The sequence below is a fragment of the Panthera onca genome, chromosome B3, assembly GCF_046562875.1.
Source record: "Panthera onca isolate mPanOnc1 chromosome B3, mPanOnc1 haplotype 2, whole genome shotgun sequence".
In the NCBI taxonomy this organism is placed as follows: domain Eukaryota; kingdom Metazoa; phylum Chordata; class Mammalia; order Carnivora; family Felidae; genus Panthera; species Panthera onca.
This window is the reverse complement of record NC_138344.1, coordinates 6283090-6302916: the sequence shown is the minus strand read 5'-3', so window position 1 is coordinate 6302916 and position 19827 is coordinate 6283090. Positions and strand designations below refer to the sequence as shown.

The 19827-nt window shown below is 56.2% G+C and overlaps 1 protein-coding gene across 4 annotated transcripts in view; it reads left to right on the top strand.

Annotated features, from left to right (window-relative positions):
* The window catches only part of LOC144616736 (uncharacterized), a 33301-nt gene extending 30758 nt beyond the window's left edge, over positions 1 to 2543 (top strand). For all 4 annotated transcript variants that reach the window (XR_013556440.2, XR_013556438.2, XR_013556439.2 and 1 more), the window contains exon 4: positions 2342 to 2543. Coding sequence is in view for 1 of the 4 variants with exons in the window: in XM_078449009.1 (XP_078305135.1) it covers positions 2342 to 2360 (19 nt within the window). In the remaining 3 variants the exon portion in view is untranslated. The remainder of the gene's footprint in view (positions 1 to 2341) is intronic.
* Positions 2544 to 19827: the final 17284 nt, after the last annotated feature.

The window sequence follows — 19827 nt, the reverse complement described above, 5'->3', positions numbered from 1 at the left end:
ATTTGTTCTAGAACTAATCAAATATGCTGGGCAGTACACCTCCCTTGCTCACCAGCTTAGAGTGAGTAGCCCTGAGAGAGCCCTGGGGAGATAGGAAATTGAGGCAGAGATCTGAGCACAGATCCACGTGGTTCGGGCGGCTTCTGGCACCTCAGGACAGGGTGGCCCCAGCCTGGGACTTAGCTGGAGAGGAGGGAAAGAGGGAGAGGTGCTGGGGGCAGAGGCTCTGCTTCTGGCATTACTGTGCAGCAATCCCCTAAATGTCTCCAAGTCTCTAAACTCTCATCTGTAAAATGGGAATAATAATCCCCATCTATAGAGTTGTAATGAGGAGTGTTAAGTACACAGGAAACCCTCGATAGGGTTCATTTTCCTTCTCCCTTTCCCCTAGGTACAGGGCAGGTATGACGGTGTCGAGCTCCTCAGGGTCAGGTAATACGGCTGGGATTTGAGGGAGGAGGACAGCGGTGATATATGGAATATTTAACCGTGGGCACCGGCCAGTCGGAATGGCAGCTGGCCCAAATCATCAGCCCAGGGAGGAGGGCACAGCTGGGCCAGAATAAGTTCATTTGTCTTTGTGTCTTTCTGCTCCATCACGTGTCTGTTCATCAGCAAGTGCACAGACTTCCCTCGAGGGCAGTTGCTGACAAGGTTGTAGGGTGCGGGCTCCCTCTATCTCCTTTGCGTTCTGAGCAGGTCAGGTCTGCCTGGCATGGGGTGCCGTGGCCCCGCCTGGCAGAGGAGCCGGCGACAAAGGGCAGGGAGCTGAGGTCCTTTCCAGTTTGAGGCCCTGCCCTGGCTGTAGCTCTGCCACCAGGCTCTGTGGGGACAAGCTTCTGGTAGCCCCTACCCTCCCTACATCCCTTAGAGCCGGCCTCCTTCCTGTCCCTTCTTCTCAGAAACATCATGGGTCAGGATTAGGGGCCTGTCTGCATTCAGATCCATTTCCTCCTGCCTGTTTTGTCATCAGCAGGAGAGGATCCTGGCGGTGACTGGCTGTGGAGTATTGGGAGGGTGGGTGGTGGTGGCGGTGGTGTGGAGAGTGTTCTCTCATTTTCAGGAAGGCTTCTGGCCTCAAGGCTTCCCGAAGCCACCCCTTTGCCAACAGGAGCTCCTCTTGCCTGGTCCTTCTTTTTGCCTCATTGTGTAAAATCCCTGCCTTTAAGGGCCCAAGGCGGCCTGGTGGAGTGACAAGGGCATGGGGAGATACAGCCCCACTTAGCTGCAAGTCAGAGACTTGGCCTGCAGTCCATCTTCCTGCTGCAGAGTCTTGGGTGAACCAGCTCCCTTTTTGGAGCTGGAAAAGCAGCATTGGATAGAATGGCATCTAAGGTCCCTTTTAGCTGTGACGTTTTATAATCTGGAAGTTCTGCCTGCTTTTTCTCCTCTGTTGCCTGCCAGCAGTGCCCCCCGCCCCACCCAGCCCCCTGGCTCACAGGAAACCCAACCAATTTGGTTCCCTTCAAGTTGCCCTGGGATGCAGGGAGGCACCTTCACCCCGAGGCTACAAAAATGAACACCCAGCTCACTGCTGGCAAGTGTCACGAAGCTGGGAGGTGACCCGCCCTGGAGCAAGACTTGCGCTGGAGAGCACACTTGTCAGCTGAGTTTGCTCCCGGCCTCTTACCGGAAGCCTCCTCTTCTCTTCCCCTTTTCTCTGACTGGTGTCTGCCCAGGTGCCTCTGACTGCCAGCTGCTGGCCCCTTGGGCGGCTTTGCAGTGTTCTGGGGACCCTGCCCGTCCTACTTCCCTGGGCCAGGGCCTTTAGACTTAGAAGCCAAAGCCCCCAGAAACAGTCCATGGGGAAGACACTATCTCCCAATGGCTGGCCCCTCTCCCCAGCACCCCCAGCCAGGTGGCTGTGTCACAGTGTGGACACAAGTGTGGGCCATAGCGTCAGGTCAGCATGGGCTCAGGCCCTTATATGGCCAGCATGACCTTGGGCCAGCCCTTTACCTCTCTGAGACTGTCTCTTTATGTCCAAAATGGGAATAACCACACCTTTCTCATTAAGTTGCAGTGGGGGGTAGAATACGGGTAAAACACCTTGAAATTATATGGTCGCTGTCTTTTACCTCCCAGTGCCAGCTGAACCCAGAGGTTCCAGAGGCCACAGACATAAACCATAAACCATTGTCTTTCCTGACCCCTTGCCTTTGAGTTTCAGTCCTACTGTGCTGGGGAGGTTCTGACACAACCTTCAGTGAGCACCTCCCCCCAGCCCCAGGGAGCAGAAGTACCTACTTTCAGCCCTAATAATACCTGAATGAGATTTATAGGACACCTTCCTCCCCAGAGTGCAAAGCTCCTTCTCACATATTATTTCTCTTATCTTTAGATTGTCCTGTGAAGTGTGATGGGACAGCCTCTTTTCAGCTTCTCCGAAAACGGAGACAGAGAGGAAAACTGCGGGTCTTGCCAAGGGCACGGGATCAGAATCCAGAGCCACGCCACTCCAGGACCCTAGAGATCATCACATCAAGCAGAAGTCGAAGCTGCAGGAGCCGCTGTCCTGAGGCTGCAGCGGGCAGGGGCCAGGATGGAGGAGGCGGCCCTGGGCAAAGGGGCAGGCTCCACCCCTACCCATGCCCACCTAGGACTTGGCAAAGGACCTGGGGACACGCGCCCTGACCGTCCATCCTGCAGGGAGGGGCCTCTGCCTTTGGCCAGTGGGCCCCCGTTTCTGCCCTTGTCACACCACGTGCCTGTTTCGGGTCTGCGGTACTCTGACCAGGCCTCCAGCAGACAGAAGCTCTTTGCTCTCCGTACGTCCGCCCCAGAGGACCGAGGGCAGCAGTCTGCGAGGTGGCCAAAGCAAGGGGCTCCAGCCTTCTAGGAGTTAACGACTCCCTCTCCCCAGCTGTCCTCCCCTTGGTGCTCCTCTTCCTCCCTCCTCCCGCTCACAGCAGGCAGGGCCTGGACCTGGGAGCCAGTGCCGCTGTGCTGTTGCCAGGGGAGCTGGGAGGCGGACCTGAGCTATGCAGGGAAAAGGCCCGGCCTGTCAAAGTGTCTGAGATGAACCGCCGCCGTCCCCGTGCAGCTGGGCTCAGACGTGTCTCAGCTCTTGTTCTGTGCCTGAGAATGGCGAAGCCCAGTGAGGTTCAAGGGCACACTCACTATTCATTAGTCAGGGGTTCTTGACGTCCCGTCTCTCCCAGGGATGAGATCCCCCCGCCCTTCCTCTTTCTCTCCCTCTTGCGACACATTCCTGGGTGCCTTTGGCAAGGACTGCACCCTCCTCTTCCTCCTGCCCAACCCCTTCTCCGCAGGCCCCTAAACAGACTCCCCCCAAGGAGACCTGGCAGGGCAGAGACAATGGCCACGGGAAACCATTCAGGCGGGACTCTAGCCATGCTGGTCCGCCCTCTGCTCCCAGCACCCTTGTGGCCCCCACTCCCCTCTGACTCAGGGTCCCCCTGGGCCACTGGCATGCACAAGCCCAGACAGGAGGAAGCCACTGGGCACTGCCCTTGGGACAACAGGCCTGTTCTCAGCGGGCCCCCGGATCTCACACAGCTGGCTATTTTGGGGCCTTTCTCTATCATCATGTGTCTATTTGAAGACACTGTCAAACACTGTTGGCTGGAAAATGTAAATTGTACAGTATTTTCTGAAATGTGGCATTATCACAATGTAAAAGACATATATATACTCAGCCACAAGCAAATTGCACTGCTAGGAATTCACTCTACGGTTATATATGCAAAAATTTCCCAAGAAGTCTGTACAAGGATGTTCGTCAGAGCGTTTCTCTTTGAGAGTATAAGACAATGGAAATGAACCTATGGGCCGTTCATACTGTGGAATATTAGACAGTCGAAAAAATCACTGTGGCACAGCTCTCTGTATAAACTGATCCAGGAGGTTGGCCAGCGTGTTTGTTGCCTGAGGAGAATAAACTGCAGAACAGGCAATAGAGCTCGATCTTACTTGTGTGTATTGAAGTCAGTCCTATATGCTTCTATATGAAGAGTTTCTGGAACTCTGTATTGGAAGCCTGTCTCTGGGGATGGACGGATGTCCTTTTCTCTACTGTTCTATTTCCTTTCCATGCACCTGGAATACTTGTATTGAAAATTTTAAAGAGGCCGTTGAATATAATAGGCTTAACTTCTGTTAACCCACATTAGGGTAAGAGCTCTAAGCGGATGCTGGTGATGTTGCAGCAAAAAACATCCCGGAGACTCTGCCATTGGCCATTTGCAGGCCTAATAATCCCCCATCATCATCATCATGGCTGCTGTTGTTAATTAAAGGCCTACTAAGTGCCGGGCTTAGTATCTCTGGGTCTTGCTTAGGTGGGTATCATTATTCCGATTTCATCGTGTGGAAGAGAAGGTGATCAGTTTGTCCCAGCTCCTCAGCAGGGAGGGGGGTGGGGGGGCTCCCTGTTTCACTGGGAGTAGACCTTGCCCCTCCACCTTCAGGAGCTGCCTATTTAGGAGGGGCCCTTGGAAGCCCCAGCCTCGTCACCTCCCCACACGCCTGAACCAGTCCAGTCTCAGGGTGGGCTGGGGCCCAGGGTAGGGGAGGAGGTGCCCCCATCCACTGCCACCCAGTAAAGGTGTCACCATGCTGGGGTGGCTGGTGGGCTTGGGCTGACGAATGGATGGAGCTGTGAAATCTCCCGTGTTCCCTGAGAGAGATGCCACCATGCTGAATGTAGGTGCCCAATGCGGATTGCTTCCTCCCCCTGCTTTGCCCCTGTCCCCCCCCCCCCCCCGCTCCCCCCCAACAAAAAAGTAAATGGACCAGCAAGTGTCTCTGAGGAGGCAACAGGTGGTGTAGTAGCAGCAAGGCCCGGGGTGAGTTTGCCTTCTGCAAGCTGGATCCAGCTGCTGTAGCAGCTCTCCAGGGGGCCGCCGCCCCCACCCCCTACCCACCTGCCAGGGCCCGGAGGAGCAGAGGAAAGAGGCACCCCTGGGCCAGATTGAGTAGCTGCGGGAAATCCCACGGGGATCCCTGGGGCCTGGGTGATAGCAATGGTCAGTCACCGCAAATCAGCTGTGGGGCCAGCGGAGAGAGGAGGAAAGAAGCATGAATGACCACGTGTTTAGGCACCTGCGTGGCTCAGTAGGTAGAGCATCCGACCCTTGATCTCAGGGTTGTGAGTTCAAGCCCTACATTGGTTGTAGAGCCTTCTTAAAGAAATAAATAAGCAATGGCCACACGAGGAGGGGTGTAGTGACTCCCCATGACTTCATGGGCTGCCAGTATTACTGGCACATTCGTTTTAGGGATCAGGACAATGAGGCACAGAAAAGTTATAGGTCCCAAGCCACACACACACACACACAGGGTCAGAACTGAGGTCCAAAACCAAGTCTCTCTCTCTCTTTTTAAGTTTATTATTTTGAGAGAGTGAATGCTTATGAGCAGGGGAGGGGCAGAGAGAAGGGGAGAGAGAATCCCAAGAAGGCTCCACACTTCCACCATAGAGCACAGGGCCTGAACCCACGACCTGAGCCAAAACCAAGAATCAGATGCTCAACTGACTGAGCCACCCAGGTGCCCCAAAACCAAAACCAGACTGCCCCCAAACCAGTCTCTTTGACTCCTAACCCCAAAGCGATCCTGTTTGGCTGGGCCACTTAAAGGAGTTTCCTAAAGCTGCAATGCCCCCTTGCCAACCCCCACACATAGAGACATTAACCCCTCTTCTGCAAGGTCACCGCAGATGGTCCTTTGCCTGAGGTCCTCCCCCAGTCTCACCTAATGCCATCTATCTCCCTCAGTGTGTCCAGCCCTGGACTTTTGGGGTCTTTGTCTTCTCTGGTAGTATAGTCTCTCCTCCAGAGCTGTCCAGGGACAGTAGGATTGTCTAGGTGGGCTTCCTGGAGGTGGTGGCCTGGAGACAAAGATGGAGCCCAGCTTGTCAAGACAAGCCTATGTGAGCACTGGAGAGCTGGGGCAGGGTTCTGGGGAAGGCCCAGGGTCTCCAGCTGGTGCAAGTGAGGGTGGGTGGGGTCTGAGGGTCAATTAGCATCATAGTCCCCTGACTGCAGTTCCTCTGCACTCCTGCAGATTCTGCTGCTTCCTTGACCTGAAGGGGCCTAGCAGGAAAAGACACTCCCAGGCTTGCCCCAGTGCTTCCCAGAGGCTTGCCTAATGGGAGGCTCGGGGAAAGTTGAAGTTGCAGAAGCGGAGGTGGGAGAGGAGAGACCTCACCCAGTCAGCTTGAATCACTGGGACTTTTCCAAGGCCAGTAGGTCCCTGGATGGTCCTGAGGGAAGACTAGGGCAAATTCCGAGAGAGAGGCCTCTTTCTGTCCTGTGAACTCTGCCCCCTGAGTCTCCAGACTCATCTTCCCAACCCACAGTGGATAACGTCCATGTCTCTGGTCTGTTTTTCTGGAAGAACACGGGTAGGACAGTACGACTTAGCCACTAGCAAAGAAAACGTATGGTGGGGGTGGGTGGGAAGGGGCCTAGCATGGGTGGAAAGAGTGGGTTTCTTTCCTAGCAAGTTCTTGGAAAGTCTGTCTCCCTGACCCGGGCTAGCGTCCTTTGGGTAAGAGGATGAAGGCTGCTGGCTGGCCCAGGGCCCGCCTCTCTAGCCTTGAGGGTGGCAATCAGGTGAAGTGCCCTCAGGAGAGGAGCTTTGGAGGCTCTGGATTGTGAGGCAGCTCACAAGCCCCTTCTAAGTCTCCAACTGAGTTTCTCATTTCATCCTTCACCATGACTCCACAAGACTTAGTCCCATTTTACAGACTAGGAAACAGAGGCTAAGGACTATGCAAAGCCACACAGCCGAGGGCTGAGCCGCACACGGTGTGAGAGGCAGTGGAGTTGGGCTCTGAATCTCATCTCTGTGACCAGAATGGGATGCAAGGAGTCGTAAATCTCTTGAAAGCCCCTGACAAGTGATTCCATGTATGTGCAAAATCACAGCATTCATGGTCACAAGGCCCTTGGACCCCAGATAATAATCACCACTCTCTTGGGCCAGGCACTATTCTAAGTGCTTGTTCGTGTCCTAAATCATGGCTTAAGCCTCAGACATACATACGCATAACTGGGCACTATCTTACTTCCTATTTAACCAACGGAGAGAGTGAAGTCGTGTAAGCCGACCAAGGTGGCCCATGGGTCACCTTGTGGGTGCGGGTGCCAGTGTAGCCAGGGTGCCAGCACAGGCCCGCCTGTCCAGGTGCCAGGCACTTAACCACTGCCCACACTGCCTCCTCGAGGGTTTCCTGCGCCACCGGCCTCGCCCTGCCCCACGACGCCAGTGACACTTCTCTCGCTCCGGCCCCACGACAGCCGGGGCGCGTTTGGCCACGGGCGGCGCGGCAGGGTGTGCACCTCTGGCCGGCAGGCGGCGCTCCGCGGGGCGTCCGGCTCCCGCCTCGGGCCGCGCTCCGCCGGGCAGCGGGCTCGGGGCCCCAAGGCCCCGGGAGGAGCCAGGACCCAGGACCCCGGGCGGGAGGGAGAGGACGGAGGGGCGCGCGCGGCACAAAGAGCTTTTTATTTAAATTTGTTTAGAGTTTCGCGAATTTGCATGAAAAATGTGTGAGAAAAGCCAGCTCCGGTGACCTCATCCGCACCTGCCATTAACGTTCAATTAGCGGCTGAATAGCTGCCGCCGACGCGACGTGCAGAGAATCCGGCCAGCCCCGCGCAGCCACGGCTGCGGCCCGGGCCCAGAGTGGGGTGGGAGTCGGGGGGGGGGGGGGCAGGGCCCCGGCCCACTCCTCCCGGCCGGAGACCCAGAGGCCTCGCCCGCACCCTGACTCTCCCAGGGGGACGCGAGGACTCGGGCCCTCGGGTCCGAGGCACTTTGGGGCGCACCGGGGCCCGGGGGCACCTGGGGATGCTAGGGTCCCGCCCCGCGCCCAGGGGGGGCCGGGGTCGCTCCCTCCCCGGGACGCGAGGTGAACGGATGAGCCTCCGTCCTAGCTCAGATGGGTTCCCTCGCCACCTTCCGGACGAAGTGTCAAGTACAAGTTCAAGTTCAGGGCCAGGCCCGGGGGGCTCGGAGCCTTCCCCGGCCTCCTTTGTTCTGGAAGATAATCGCTCCCAAGTCCCCTCCGGGCGGGGCCCGGCAGACGCCCCCGCCCCGCCCCACCGCGCCCCGCAGGAGCCGCCTCCTCCCGCCGGCGCGGCGCCTGTCCCCTGGTCCCGGCGCCCCCGCTCGGGGCCACCGTAGGGTCTGGGGGCTCGGGGCGGGGGGGAGGCGCGATCCGCGTCCGTGGGAGCCTCCCCAGCCCCGCAGTCCCAGCAGCAAACCGAGCTTGGTCGGACGGACGCCCGCGCTGAGGTAAGAACCCGTGGCGGGGTGCGCCCGCACCCCCTGTGCCCCGCCCCCCGCCCCGGACCGTGCGAGCCGGAGGAACAGCGCGGAGGGCCGTGTGCCGCGAAGCGGCTGGGAGACTGGGCAGCCCCGCCGGGCCTCCGGGGGGCGCGCTGCCGCTCCAGGGCTCTCGGGGGTACCAGGCCTGGGGCGGGGGCCAGGGCACGGGGAGCAAGGGCGCCCGGTGACGGCCTGGTGAGGTCGCCGGCCTTTCCCGAGGGCGCCTAGCTTCTCCATCTCTCGTCGGTTAGCCTCTTGGTGTCCACTTTCTGTGCCGCTAGCTCTGGTTCTGGCTCTTCCTCGACTCCCCTCCGATTCTGGCCGGAGGAGCCCCCGGTTAGGGTCTAGCCCCGGAATGTGTGCGTATGGCTCGGCTCTAAGGAGAATCAGCTGAGGGCACTCCCTCCTCGCTCCAACCTTAGCACCTGAATTAAGGCCCCGGGCCAAAGGGTGGTAGCTGGAGTGAAGGCGGGCGGGCTGGGATCTAGTGGCAGTGCAGGGACCACAGCGGGCCCTTGTTTCTGCGCGTAGAACTTCTTTCTGTCCCTGTGTGCCTAGTTCCTGGATTCTGTGTGGGGACAGGTGTTCGCTTGTACCTCACCGGCCGGGCACACTGCCAAGCTGACCTGGCACAGAGAGCTGCTTCTGAGAGGTCCAAACCTTGCCCTCCGTTCCTGCCTTCCTCTCTCTGATGCTCGCTCTGAAGTCGTTTACGCCCTCCTGCTGTACACACGGTTCTAACGTAACATCCCTGATATCTGGCTTCTAAATTCACAGCAAATTGGAATTAGCAAATTAAAAAGGGGGAGATGGCCTTTCCCCTGAGGCCACACTGCTCCCCTTCTCGTCTTCTTCTCTGTTGCAGTCTCCAAATTTCTCACCTGTGGGATTTCATTCATGCTAAAGTTTCTGCCTCCTTCTCCAGGAGGGCTGCCCAGATTTCCCCCACATCACTTCCCCTTTTAACCCCTTTGGCTGCACTGCCAAGTGCTTAGTAGACACTCAATAAATAAAATCGTTTCTGGATCCATTAATTGAAATCAAACACACATAAATTTGAAAAGCATCGACGATTGAGATTTTTTTTAAACATTGGCTCAGACTGAGATACCATCTCCCAGGGGCGCTTTGCTTCTAGTCCATTACATCCGAGGTCTCATTCACAAGCAAGAAGCAGCCAGGAGAGGCTGGTCCCCTGTACTTTTGTTATTAAAAACAAAAACCAAAACCCAAGACGACAAATTCTATGCAAATTGCTTTAAAATTTAAAAGCTAAGAAATGTCAGAAGGGAACCCTCCTCTCTGTAAGGCTCTGCTCTCCCTCTGGCTGGGTCCCCGAGGGCACAGAGGGGCTGAGGTTTCACGCGCTTTATCAAACCTTGGGCCCTCCTGCAAGGCCTCAGCGGGGCCACCAGGAAGTTGACTAAAAATGGAGACTGTGACCTACCTAGTGCCTGTGTTCACGCTCCCAATGATTCATCACTGACAGGCTGATGTCAGAGGAGCCTGGGAAGATGTTTACATCCCTTTTAAAAAGCGAGACTGAAACGTTTTTCTGCAAAACCAACTGCAGATGCTGCTCTAGACGCTTCCTCTTCCTCAGCGAAGGAACTTCTGGCCTGAGCTCTGCTCTGATTCTCCCTGGGTTGTTGTGACATCTTCCACAAGCTGCCATTTTCTCCCCTAATAGCTGAGGCTCCCAACTCGTGGATGGGTGGAATGAGGAAATTTAAGGCAGCATTCTGCAAAGGGCAGTGAGCTAAACGCTACTAAGCACTACTCTCTGTAAGTAGACTGAGGGGAGGGAATAATCATTTGTTATTCATATATAATAACTCCCCACTAAAGGAGATGGGTCTTTAGCCCCCTTTTACAGAAGGGGAAGCTGAAGTGTAAAGGCATTCAGTAAATTGCCTTCAGCGTCGAAGCTAGAAAGAGGTCCAGGTGTCTTTGGTTTAGAATCAGTGTGCTTGACTGAACTACCAACATTCTAGCTTTGTTCCTAAGCTAGTCATGGAAAATTCCTCCCAAACCAGATTCCGCACGGGTTCTCTTGCTTTCCTTATCACTCAGAGACAGAAAAGAGTTAGAGAGTAGGGATGAACGGCCTTTGGAATATTGTGTTCAAAGCCTGACTCTCTCCCTTACCAACCGTATGACTTTTTGCCAAATCTTCATTTCCTCATCTGTAAAATGGGCTCGCAAATGGATCTCATGGGTTCCTGGTGAGGATAGAAGACAGATGTGCTCAGTCAGGTGCCTGAGAAATGTAAATGTATCCATGAATGAGAGCTGTTATTATTTTAACAGCAATCACCTTTAATGACTAAGTCACTTTGCGTTTTCAAAAAACAGTGTCCCTCCTCCCTCAGAAAAGAAAAAAACTGACACCAGTTGGTCTTCCAACGCTTTAACCAAACAGCCGAGGAGGGGCCTGGACTGTGGAAAGATACCAGCTCCTTTCTGTGGGCAGAGAACCCAACCCCCAGGAGGTCATGTAGATTCCCCAAATGTCTTTGAAGGTGATACGTTAAATACGGACCCTTCCGATCTTGTCTCTCCTGGAGCCTAACCACTTAGAGGTGTGTGTGTGTGGTGGAAAAGTTGGAAGAAGGATCCCACGGATAAGTGAGAGAACAGGAGGGTGAGACGGAAGACTTTTATGGAGAGAACTTGGAAGTATGTTCTTTTCCCTTCTCTCTTTTTTCCCCTTAGCTACCAAATCTATCACTTCTCAATGTGGAAAATAAATTAAGACTAGACCCTGCCACAGAAGCAGATCTGGTCAGTGGGCACTTCCTCCTTTCATTGACTTAATGTTATTTTTGGGGGATGCTTGTTCTGTGCCAGGCATTGTGTTGAGGCACTGGGATACAGCAGAGAAGGAGACAGAAAAGCCTCTGCCCTCAGGGAGCTGACTGGTGTGTGTGTGTGTGTGTGTGTGTGTGTGTGTGTGTGTGTGTGTGTATGTGTGTGTGTGTGTGTGTGTAGAGAACATCTGTGGTTCTGTGCAGTATAGTCCTACCGCCTCTGAGCAGGACCCCTCTTGTGTGGAAATGGATCAGCTGGGTCTCCCTCACTCTCTCCCTCTTTAAAGCCAAGGGCATAGGTTTTCACGCAGCTGTCTCCGTCTATGGGTTGAATTGAGGAGAGAGAAAGGGAGGGAGTCTGACCCAACTTCCTTCCATATCAGAAAATAAGGGCTGGCACAGAGAGTCCTCAAAGTGCTCAGCAAGCAGGCAATGCATGGGTGTTCTGCCCTCCTCCCTCCCATTCCTCGGGTGCTGGGACCTACAGGAGGCTGAGATCCTGGCAGTGGTGCAGGGACAGAAATGGTGACGGTCAGTGGAGGAAAACCCAGAAGACTGGGGAGGAGTGAGGTTGCATCCAGGGGTCTGGGCAACTCCTATTAACAGCTAACCTGTGCCAGGCATGTTTCTAGAAGCTCTGCATGTATGACCTCAGTTAATCCGTCCAGTGCCCTGTGAAATAGGGATCGTTATTAATCTCTGTTGCAGAGATGAGGAAATTGAGGCACAGAGAGACTGAGCAAAGTGTCCCAAGGCCACATGGGTAGCAAAGGGCAGTTCTGTGTCACATTTGAGCCCAGGAAGCCTGGTTCCAGGGTCTCTGTGCCTAACTCTACTACCAAGCTGCTTATCAAAGGACCACGTTTCAGAAAAAGATGTTCAGGGAGTAAACCCAGGTGCCCCCAGTGTCCTCGGAAGTCTTCAAAGTCTTTGTGTGCTGCCTTCCCTCACATTTCTTGGAGCCCCAGGTTAGAGATGTTAAGAGGCTTCTTTTATAACCCTCCTCCCGTGGGCAGACGAGGAAGCTGAAGAGGGGGAGGGACCTTCCCCAAAGTCATTGGTGAAGTGGATATCAAAACTAGTTTCTTGGGGGAGTGTGGCCCACCTGTGCCACACGGGGCTGTGTGTCCAGGTCTTGGGGGGTGGGGGAAGAGCGTCCTCCCTTACTGGAGACTCTTCAAGGGTCCTGGGTCAGAGAAACCTCAGTCCTTTCCTCACAAACCCAGAAACAGCATCAGAGATGACCAGGGAAGAGTGGGCTTTCTCGGAGTTTCCCCAGCGCAGGCTTCATCCTGAGGGCTGCCTTTGTCCTACTTCGCGGAGGGGCTCCCTGCAGCGAGGATGTCGCTGGGGTTGGGGGGTGGGGGGTGGGGGCAACAACACACACCAAGCTGACCGGTCAAGGAGTCTGTCTTCCACCTTGAAGCCTTCTGGTCAGAACGTGACACTCAGTAGAGCTCACTTGACATCTGTCACTGGCCTGGGGATGAGGAGGGTGCCAGGTTAGTGAGATATTCCTGGCTTTTCCAGGACATAGCGATTCTATCTGTCACCAACCAGCTGAAATATAAGGTGTTTGTGACATAGTAGCTGGAGTAACAGAAATCCTTTGGAGATTCCTGACCCAACTTACTTCAAGACCAGATAAAAAAAAAAAAAAAAAAAAAGACCAGATAAGGCTCTTCATGGGTGAAAAGGTTCTGGAAAGGAGCAGATCCACCCAGCCCCACCCCCCACCCCCTTGGCAGGCCTCATGGCCTAGACTGCTAGATGGAGGCCCTTGGTCCGTGGACCTTCGAAAGAGTGACATGTGTGAATCAGAGGCTGGGGACGCCCATGCGGGCCCCATATGCATTTGCCCAAATGGTTTTCCTTGGAAAACAAAAACAACTTTCAGCCAGTGGAAGCCGATCTGAGGAGTCCAGGGCCAAAGATGACAGCTGGGCATAACTGCTTCCCCAGGAATCTTATTCATTATATTTTTATGATTTATTCGAAATCTGTAATGTGAAGAAAATCAATGGTGGAGTTAGTATGGAGGGCCCTCCTCCTGCCCACACCTGCTTCTTTTGGGTGTGCCTTAAAGGTTTGGTGAATGGATAGTCTAAAAACTGCTTTGGAATGCATCGTCTTTAGTCCCACCGACGCCCCGCTCCCCTTCCAATTTATCTCTCACTTTCTGCCTAAATTTGGAGCCACATGCCGGCCGGCAACCATCTTGCGGTGGAGACAGGAGAGGCCGGGCTCCGTCGCCTCCAGCGCCTGGCGGTCCCGACTCCCAGCTTTTCGGATGCGGGGATTGGCATGGCCCGTCCCTCGCCCCTGAACGGCCCGCAACACTCATCCAAGGCCGTCGTGCAATGAAGCTATTTGCAAGACGTTGGCCACACCGCGACACGCAAGGAGAGGGGGTGCTGCGTCTGGGGTCTCTGGCCTTCTGTCGGTAACGGTTGGTCCCCTAATCCCCCGGTGTCTCCTTGGAGCAGGGGACACAGGCTGTAACTCGAGAGAATGCTTCACTCTCCCACCCTAACTCAGCTTCTGGTGCAAGGCAAGAGGTGAAGCCTTGCCTCTCTTGCGATCCTTTTAACCAAGGACCGCCACCGGCCGGGGCTGGCGCGGCTGGCGGCTGGCAGAGCCGTCCGGGGCCGTGGGCACTGGGCTGACCTCGCCCCTTCCCTGCTGCTCTACTGGGTTACCACTTTCGGTTTGCATGCACACGCCGAGGGTCGGATTTCCCCGGCGAAATCGGGATTATTATATATGCAATTTATTCGAACCCCAAGGTTCTAAGGAAACCTATAATGAAGGTTCGTGTCTACAATTTCCTGGTCTGATCGAATGGGAGAGTCATCGGGTTCTTCGTGGTGGAAAATGAAAATACTGCCTCGTGGTGGGTCACATCAAATCCCTGCCCCTTGCTTACGGTCATTCTGAAACAATTTTCTTCCAAGGGGGAACCCAACTTGTTCGCAACACATATTTCTCCTCATTCTGTGGACTGGAGAGAAACGATCTTGGTCTATTTTTCCAAACGATTAAAAAAAAAAAAGCGACCCCAATAGGCCCCAGGGAACAGGCCGGGGGTGCCTACCCCACGAGTGCCTCAGCCCACCCAAGGTTACACACATGAAGCACCCTCAAAGATGCTGGGGAGCAGGGAGGGATGTCAGACACAGGTTGCCCCGCTGGGCCCCAAGGGAAACGCGCTGGCGCGTCCCTGCGCAGAGGACGCTGCACTTGGCCCCCCAAGGCCAGACGCCAGCTGCACTCTCTCTGCGCGCGCCCAGCCCAGGCCGCGATCATGGGCAGAAAACTGGGGGTTCTTAGGGATTCTGGAGCCACTCTGAGGGCGAGATTGAGTTTGTCCCACGACCTTGGCGCCAGGAAGCTGTGGAAAGAGACAGACCCCAATTTTCTCCCCTTGGAGTTGAAACAAAACCTGAAAGCCCGAGGTTACCCGCGCGGCCAGAGGTGGCGCCTCGGCGGCGGGGGAGGCCAGAACTGCGTGCCCGCGTGGTTCCCAGGCCCGGGTTCTGTTTCTTCCCTAGTTGTTGAGTTAGTTACTCAGCTGGTTAGCTAATAGCCTGCTCATAAGCAGCATTTACGCAAACGCCGAACCCGGTCTCACGCTGCGTCCCCGCGTCCGCCAGACCGAGAGTTGCCCGACTGGGCTTCGGCAGGAGGGATGTAGGAAATCCTTGGTAATTAGAGGGGAGGTTTTCCCGGGACGCCCCTCGGTGAAGTGGCCTTGGCTTCGGCTGAAGAACAAAAGGCTAAGGTGCCTGCGCGCCGCGCGCCCTTGGGGCCCGGCGAGGCCCGCATTCACGCCCCTCCCCGCGCCGCAGCGGCCGCGGGCTTTGTGCGCTCAGGCCGCGCGCAGCGCTGCACCTGCCCGGCTTTAAGTACCTTGGCGAGGCGGCGCGGGCGGCTGTTCTAATCGCCATCTCCAAAGTACCTGCTCATGAATAAACACCAGCCCCATTTATCAGGTACTTAGCGCTCATTGTGAAGGGGAAATTGGCCCTTTTCTGAACGTGTCTATCCTCAGCCCATCTGCACAGTCGTGGCTGCAGAATTTCCCCCACCCTTTAGTCACACACACACGCAACACGAGGCTCCTCCAGGCTAAGATAAACTCGCTTTTCTTTCGGTAAATGCGTGATTGAGCCGCCACAATAGACGGAGAGGAGAAGGCCGCTGGGTCAATTGCCCACGTCTCTTCCATTGATAGGAAAAGTCATCACGCGGAATGCACGGTCTTGGAAAAGCCTAGTCCTGTGTTCCGGCTACGGTGCCTGAGGACACATTTGCACACAATCCCGCGAGTCCCCCAGACATTGGGCAAAACGTTGGCAACGGCGAGGCGAGCCAAGGTGTCCTCCGTGCCCCTCAACCTTGGCTCGATGCGCCGCAGCTGCACTCTCTTTCCCAACCTTCACTATCCTCGGTTTTCCTCTCTCCAGTAGGGCTCTACACCTGGGTCTGACCGTTAAGGCGTGGGCATGCAGGACCGAGAATATAAGGATCGGGACAGCTCAATTTGCGAAACCGTGGCCAGTACAAGGAAAAGTGGCTCTTCCGGGGCCGGTCCGAATGGTAGCTTCCGGCCCACGCAGCTAAGGTTTCTCCGCGGAGGAAGAGAAGGGGTGGCCGGCCTAGCCCACACAAATATAGCAGTTCCGCAGAGGGTATAAAAGCCAGGTAAACAGGCATAAATGTGTAGATGAACTCAAAGTCGCGCAAGTGAGTTTACAAGCACGTTTGCGTCCGGCGGGTTCGCTTGTTTGAGGGCTAAGTCCGCCATTCCTTCCAATATATGTGTTTCCAATGTGCGCGGGGCGGGCGAGCATTCCCAAGGCTCTGTTGTTCCCTGGGTGGAATTCGTCCGGAAACGCAATCGATTTTTCTGGACTTGCCTACGGCCACGGGCGGCTCTGAAAATGAAAGTGTTTGCTAAGTGTGGCGATTTCGCCAATCGAACGTTTTAAGATGGCTTTGTCTACATTCAGCTCTCCCGATTTCATTCTGTATTTTACAAATAGAAGCCCGGAGCCACTGCCAAGAGCCCAGCTCTGCCGCCCAGCCCTTGCTTGGCTCCTGGCGATGGTCACGGGTGTTCAGGAATCCGGGATGTTTAGAAAATCTCAGCATATTAGGGTTTCCCTAGCTCGTTCCCTTGACGCTAAAGACAGGCAGCCTCTGAAAATGCAGCCTCCAGTCTCTTGCCAAAGACTATGTAGGACCCTTAGGGTCCCGCTGTCGTGCTGGCTAGTGTGCCCGGTCCCGGGCTCTGGGGGAGAGGCCTGCAGGGGAACCTGGGTTCTCTCCTCGAGAGGCACAGGCACGCGGGGCCGGAGCATGAGACCCCCAGACTGTTGCGGGGGCGTGCGAACTCTGGGTTGCGGTTCTCCGCAGAAGCGCCGGTGGCCCCAAGGCCCCAGCCCTTTTCCGGTCGGTCGGTCTCCACCACCGTGCGGCGACCGGCCCTCAGAGATCCTTCCCGAGCCCTGGCAGCGCCATCGTGCCGAAGAAAATAAGCTCAGCCCCGCTGGAATTCACCCAAATCCGGCCGCTCGTTTTTGAATATTCTAGAAAAAAACAAGATCCCGTTTCTCTTTATGAGTAAAGGGAGGTAATTGATAGGGTGGGCCATTTGCACGGAGGCAGACGCAGAACTGTGAGGGTGACTTAGGGAGACATGCATTATACTGAAAACGACTCGAAATTCCCCAATCTCTGGCCTTTCTGGCTACACATCGGACTCTGGCGGCTCCTGTGTTGGGAGAACTCGGGCGTTTCTGCATGGCAGCTCGTGGGCCGCCTCCACGGCACACAGGTTCGTTTTGTGGCCATGGAGTTCGCCGGGCGCTTTCCTGGCCCCAGATCGAGGGCAGCAGGCCGCGGGGCATCTCCGGAAAGGCCGGCGGGAGATGCTCCGGTAGGGTATCCAACAAACCCCTTCTCCGGTGCCTCCTCCCCACGTCAGAGTCTAGAGGCTGAGCGTTGCCTCCTGCAGCTTTATTTTATTTGGAGAAAATTCTGGAATTCGAATTCGTTGCTCTTGTATGCTTATGTTGAATGCCTGTGTGATGTGGGTGTGTGTGCTCCCTCAGGAATCTATGGATTTCAGGGCAGCTGGCTGCAGCGAAGGGCTTCGGGGACCGGGAAGAGAGGGCGCCCTCCCCAAACACTGGGACTGGCCACTGAGGCATGGCTGGAGCCTGGTGGGAGCAATTAGGGCTTCAGTCCACTCCAGTCTGCCCTTCGGTTTTCATTCTTCTTGGCCACGCCCTTGGTTCAGTCTCTGCTATCCCTCAGGGATCCAACCCAACTTCCCCCAAAACCGGGAGGAGCAGAAAAGAGCCAGAGCAGGCCTAGGCAGCTCTGGGGTTGGTTCCCTTACCCGCTGGGCGCAGCCAGGCCCCGGGCCAGGGCAGCCGTTTGGCAAACGCTGGGGGCCCAGGCGAGGCTTTCCTGGCTACATTGGGCCTCAGCACTGGGCATAAGCCATGCCCTCCACCCAACGTGGCTGGTCCTGAAACGGCTCACCTTCCCCAAATCTCCCCCCACCCCCATTTCATCTGGGTTCTTCCGGACCTGCGGGAGTTTCCACAGTCCCTGTGACAAAGGTGTGCCAGGCCGCCTGGCCTGGAGCTGGAAAGCCCAGAGAAGGCTTGTGGGGTTCGGTCTAGATACCACCCCCCCGCCCCGAAAACGGAGCTCTGACAAAGCCAAGCAAGTCACAGGCTGGGGAAGCAGCTGGCGAATGCTTGGGGCCTAGGAAGAGCGCTTAGGGCGCATGAAGCCTGTTATTTGACCTCACAATTAGGCTTCAGCAGACCCACGTTCTCCCACCCCACCTTGGGAGTACCTGTGGCCCCTGGGCAGGTACCTTGGTCCCCGTGGAGTGGGTGGGGAGGGACCTGCCATCCCTGTATCTTCCCTCCTTCTGAACAGCCTGGTTCGTTGAAACAACCCCGCCTATAGGACGTGCCTTTGGTCCCCCAGACCCCTGCTCTGCCTCCCCAGTCCCATGCACGATCAGCACTTCACCGCATCTGGGTGCCCAAGCTTGGAAGATCTGGATTGTACTCCCTTTTCCCACTGCAGCCAGGGGTCATGCCCCTATTCTCAGCAACTAGCCTCCCTCCAGGGACCAGAGGACAGCAGGGGCCTCGGCTGACCCTGAGGGCCCCCAAGAAAGGTCTTCTGGAGGTTTGGGGTCCCCACCTTCTCTGAGTGGGTGGGAGGGAGGTTCCTGCCCTTTCTGGGTCTTCTCCTTGGCTGCCCAGGGCCCTGCGTCGCCCACAGCACAGGTGGAAACGCTGAGGCACATTGGCTCAGGTTGGCCAGCTGCTGGTGGTGGGCCTGGGTGTGTCTGCCCTCACCCTGGCCCCCTCCACACACCCGGGTCTGCTGGTTCTCTGAGGGGCTATGAAAGGAGGGGAATGTTCCTAGAGACCACGAGGGGAAAGGTGCGGGGAGGTCGGGCCTTGGTTCCCATGCTCTCTTCCCAGTTTCCTCTTGCAGTCTCCGTTCCAGTCTAGCCCACGGCTCCCTGACTCCTACAGTGGAACAGAGGACAGGGGTGGGGTACGTACTGCTCCGACTCTTCGGGTCACGTCTGAGGGTCACGTGCATTCCTCCCTGCGCTGCGTTTCCAGATCCGCCGGCAGAGGGAGCCCCCGACCGAGGAGGAGCCTGTTTGGATGCCTCTCCTGGGTTCTGGGCGCCACACGGTGGGGCTCTGTGGTTCAGATCCGTCCCTGACTCCCCGGCGTCACAAACTGGCAAAATCGCGTGGACCCAGGCACAGATGAGCGAGGCTCAAGGCGGGTGGGCGAGGTGGTTGCCCCCCGCGTGCAGCAGGACCTGTGCGGATGCAGGCTACTGGGCTCCTAGGCCTGCCCTCTAGTTTGTCAGAACACTGGACAGAATCATTGTCCTGTGCGCTGTGGCGTATGTGTGTATACACAGCTAAGCGTGCAGAGGCAGGGAAGGGGCGGGGGGGGGGGAGTAGCCCCTGACACTTGGCCCCTCCTAGTTTCTGAGCTGGAGGGGGTTTTCTGCGCCATTTAGTCCAAGCACCTTGTTTTAATGGTAGGCAACTGAGGCCCAGGTGAGGGCCAGGCTTATCTAGGGTCTTGCAGCAGAGATAGGGCTCACTCAGGTGGTGCTGGGAAAAGCCTGTACCTTGGCTGTATTCTGGGCCCCGGTATCCTTTACTGTAAAACATTGAAATTATTCTAGGTCCCTGGTTCTGGGAGCACATCTGAAGGGCTACGTGCATGTGTGTGTTTTCATGTCAGGGAGGCAGCACGTGGTCATCTGAGAAGCAACATGTCTCAGGCCCGTGAAAGTACAGGGAGGCCTGTGTATACTCCCCCACAGAGGAGTCCCCATGTTTACAAATTGTGCTCCTACAAAAGTGCGTTTGGGAAGGGGTGTAGGTAGAGGGAAGGCATATTTGCATCTGCGCCTGGCGTGTGTAGGTGTGAGGGTTTGCACCGTCGGAAGGGGTGAGCGTGGGTGTGTATGCACGCTCACACACGTGCACACCGCCACTCCCCCCACCCCTCCACCGGGACCTGTTGCCAGGCCCTGAGCCCACCCCACTGGAGAGAGGAGGAAACGGGGTGCGAAGGCCCAGAGGCATAGGCTCCAGGGTGTGGCCCTGCCCCAGAGCCCAGCAGGCTCTAAGGAGCTGCAATTAGGCACC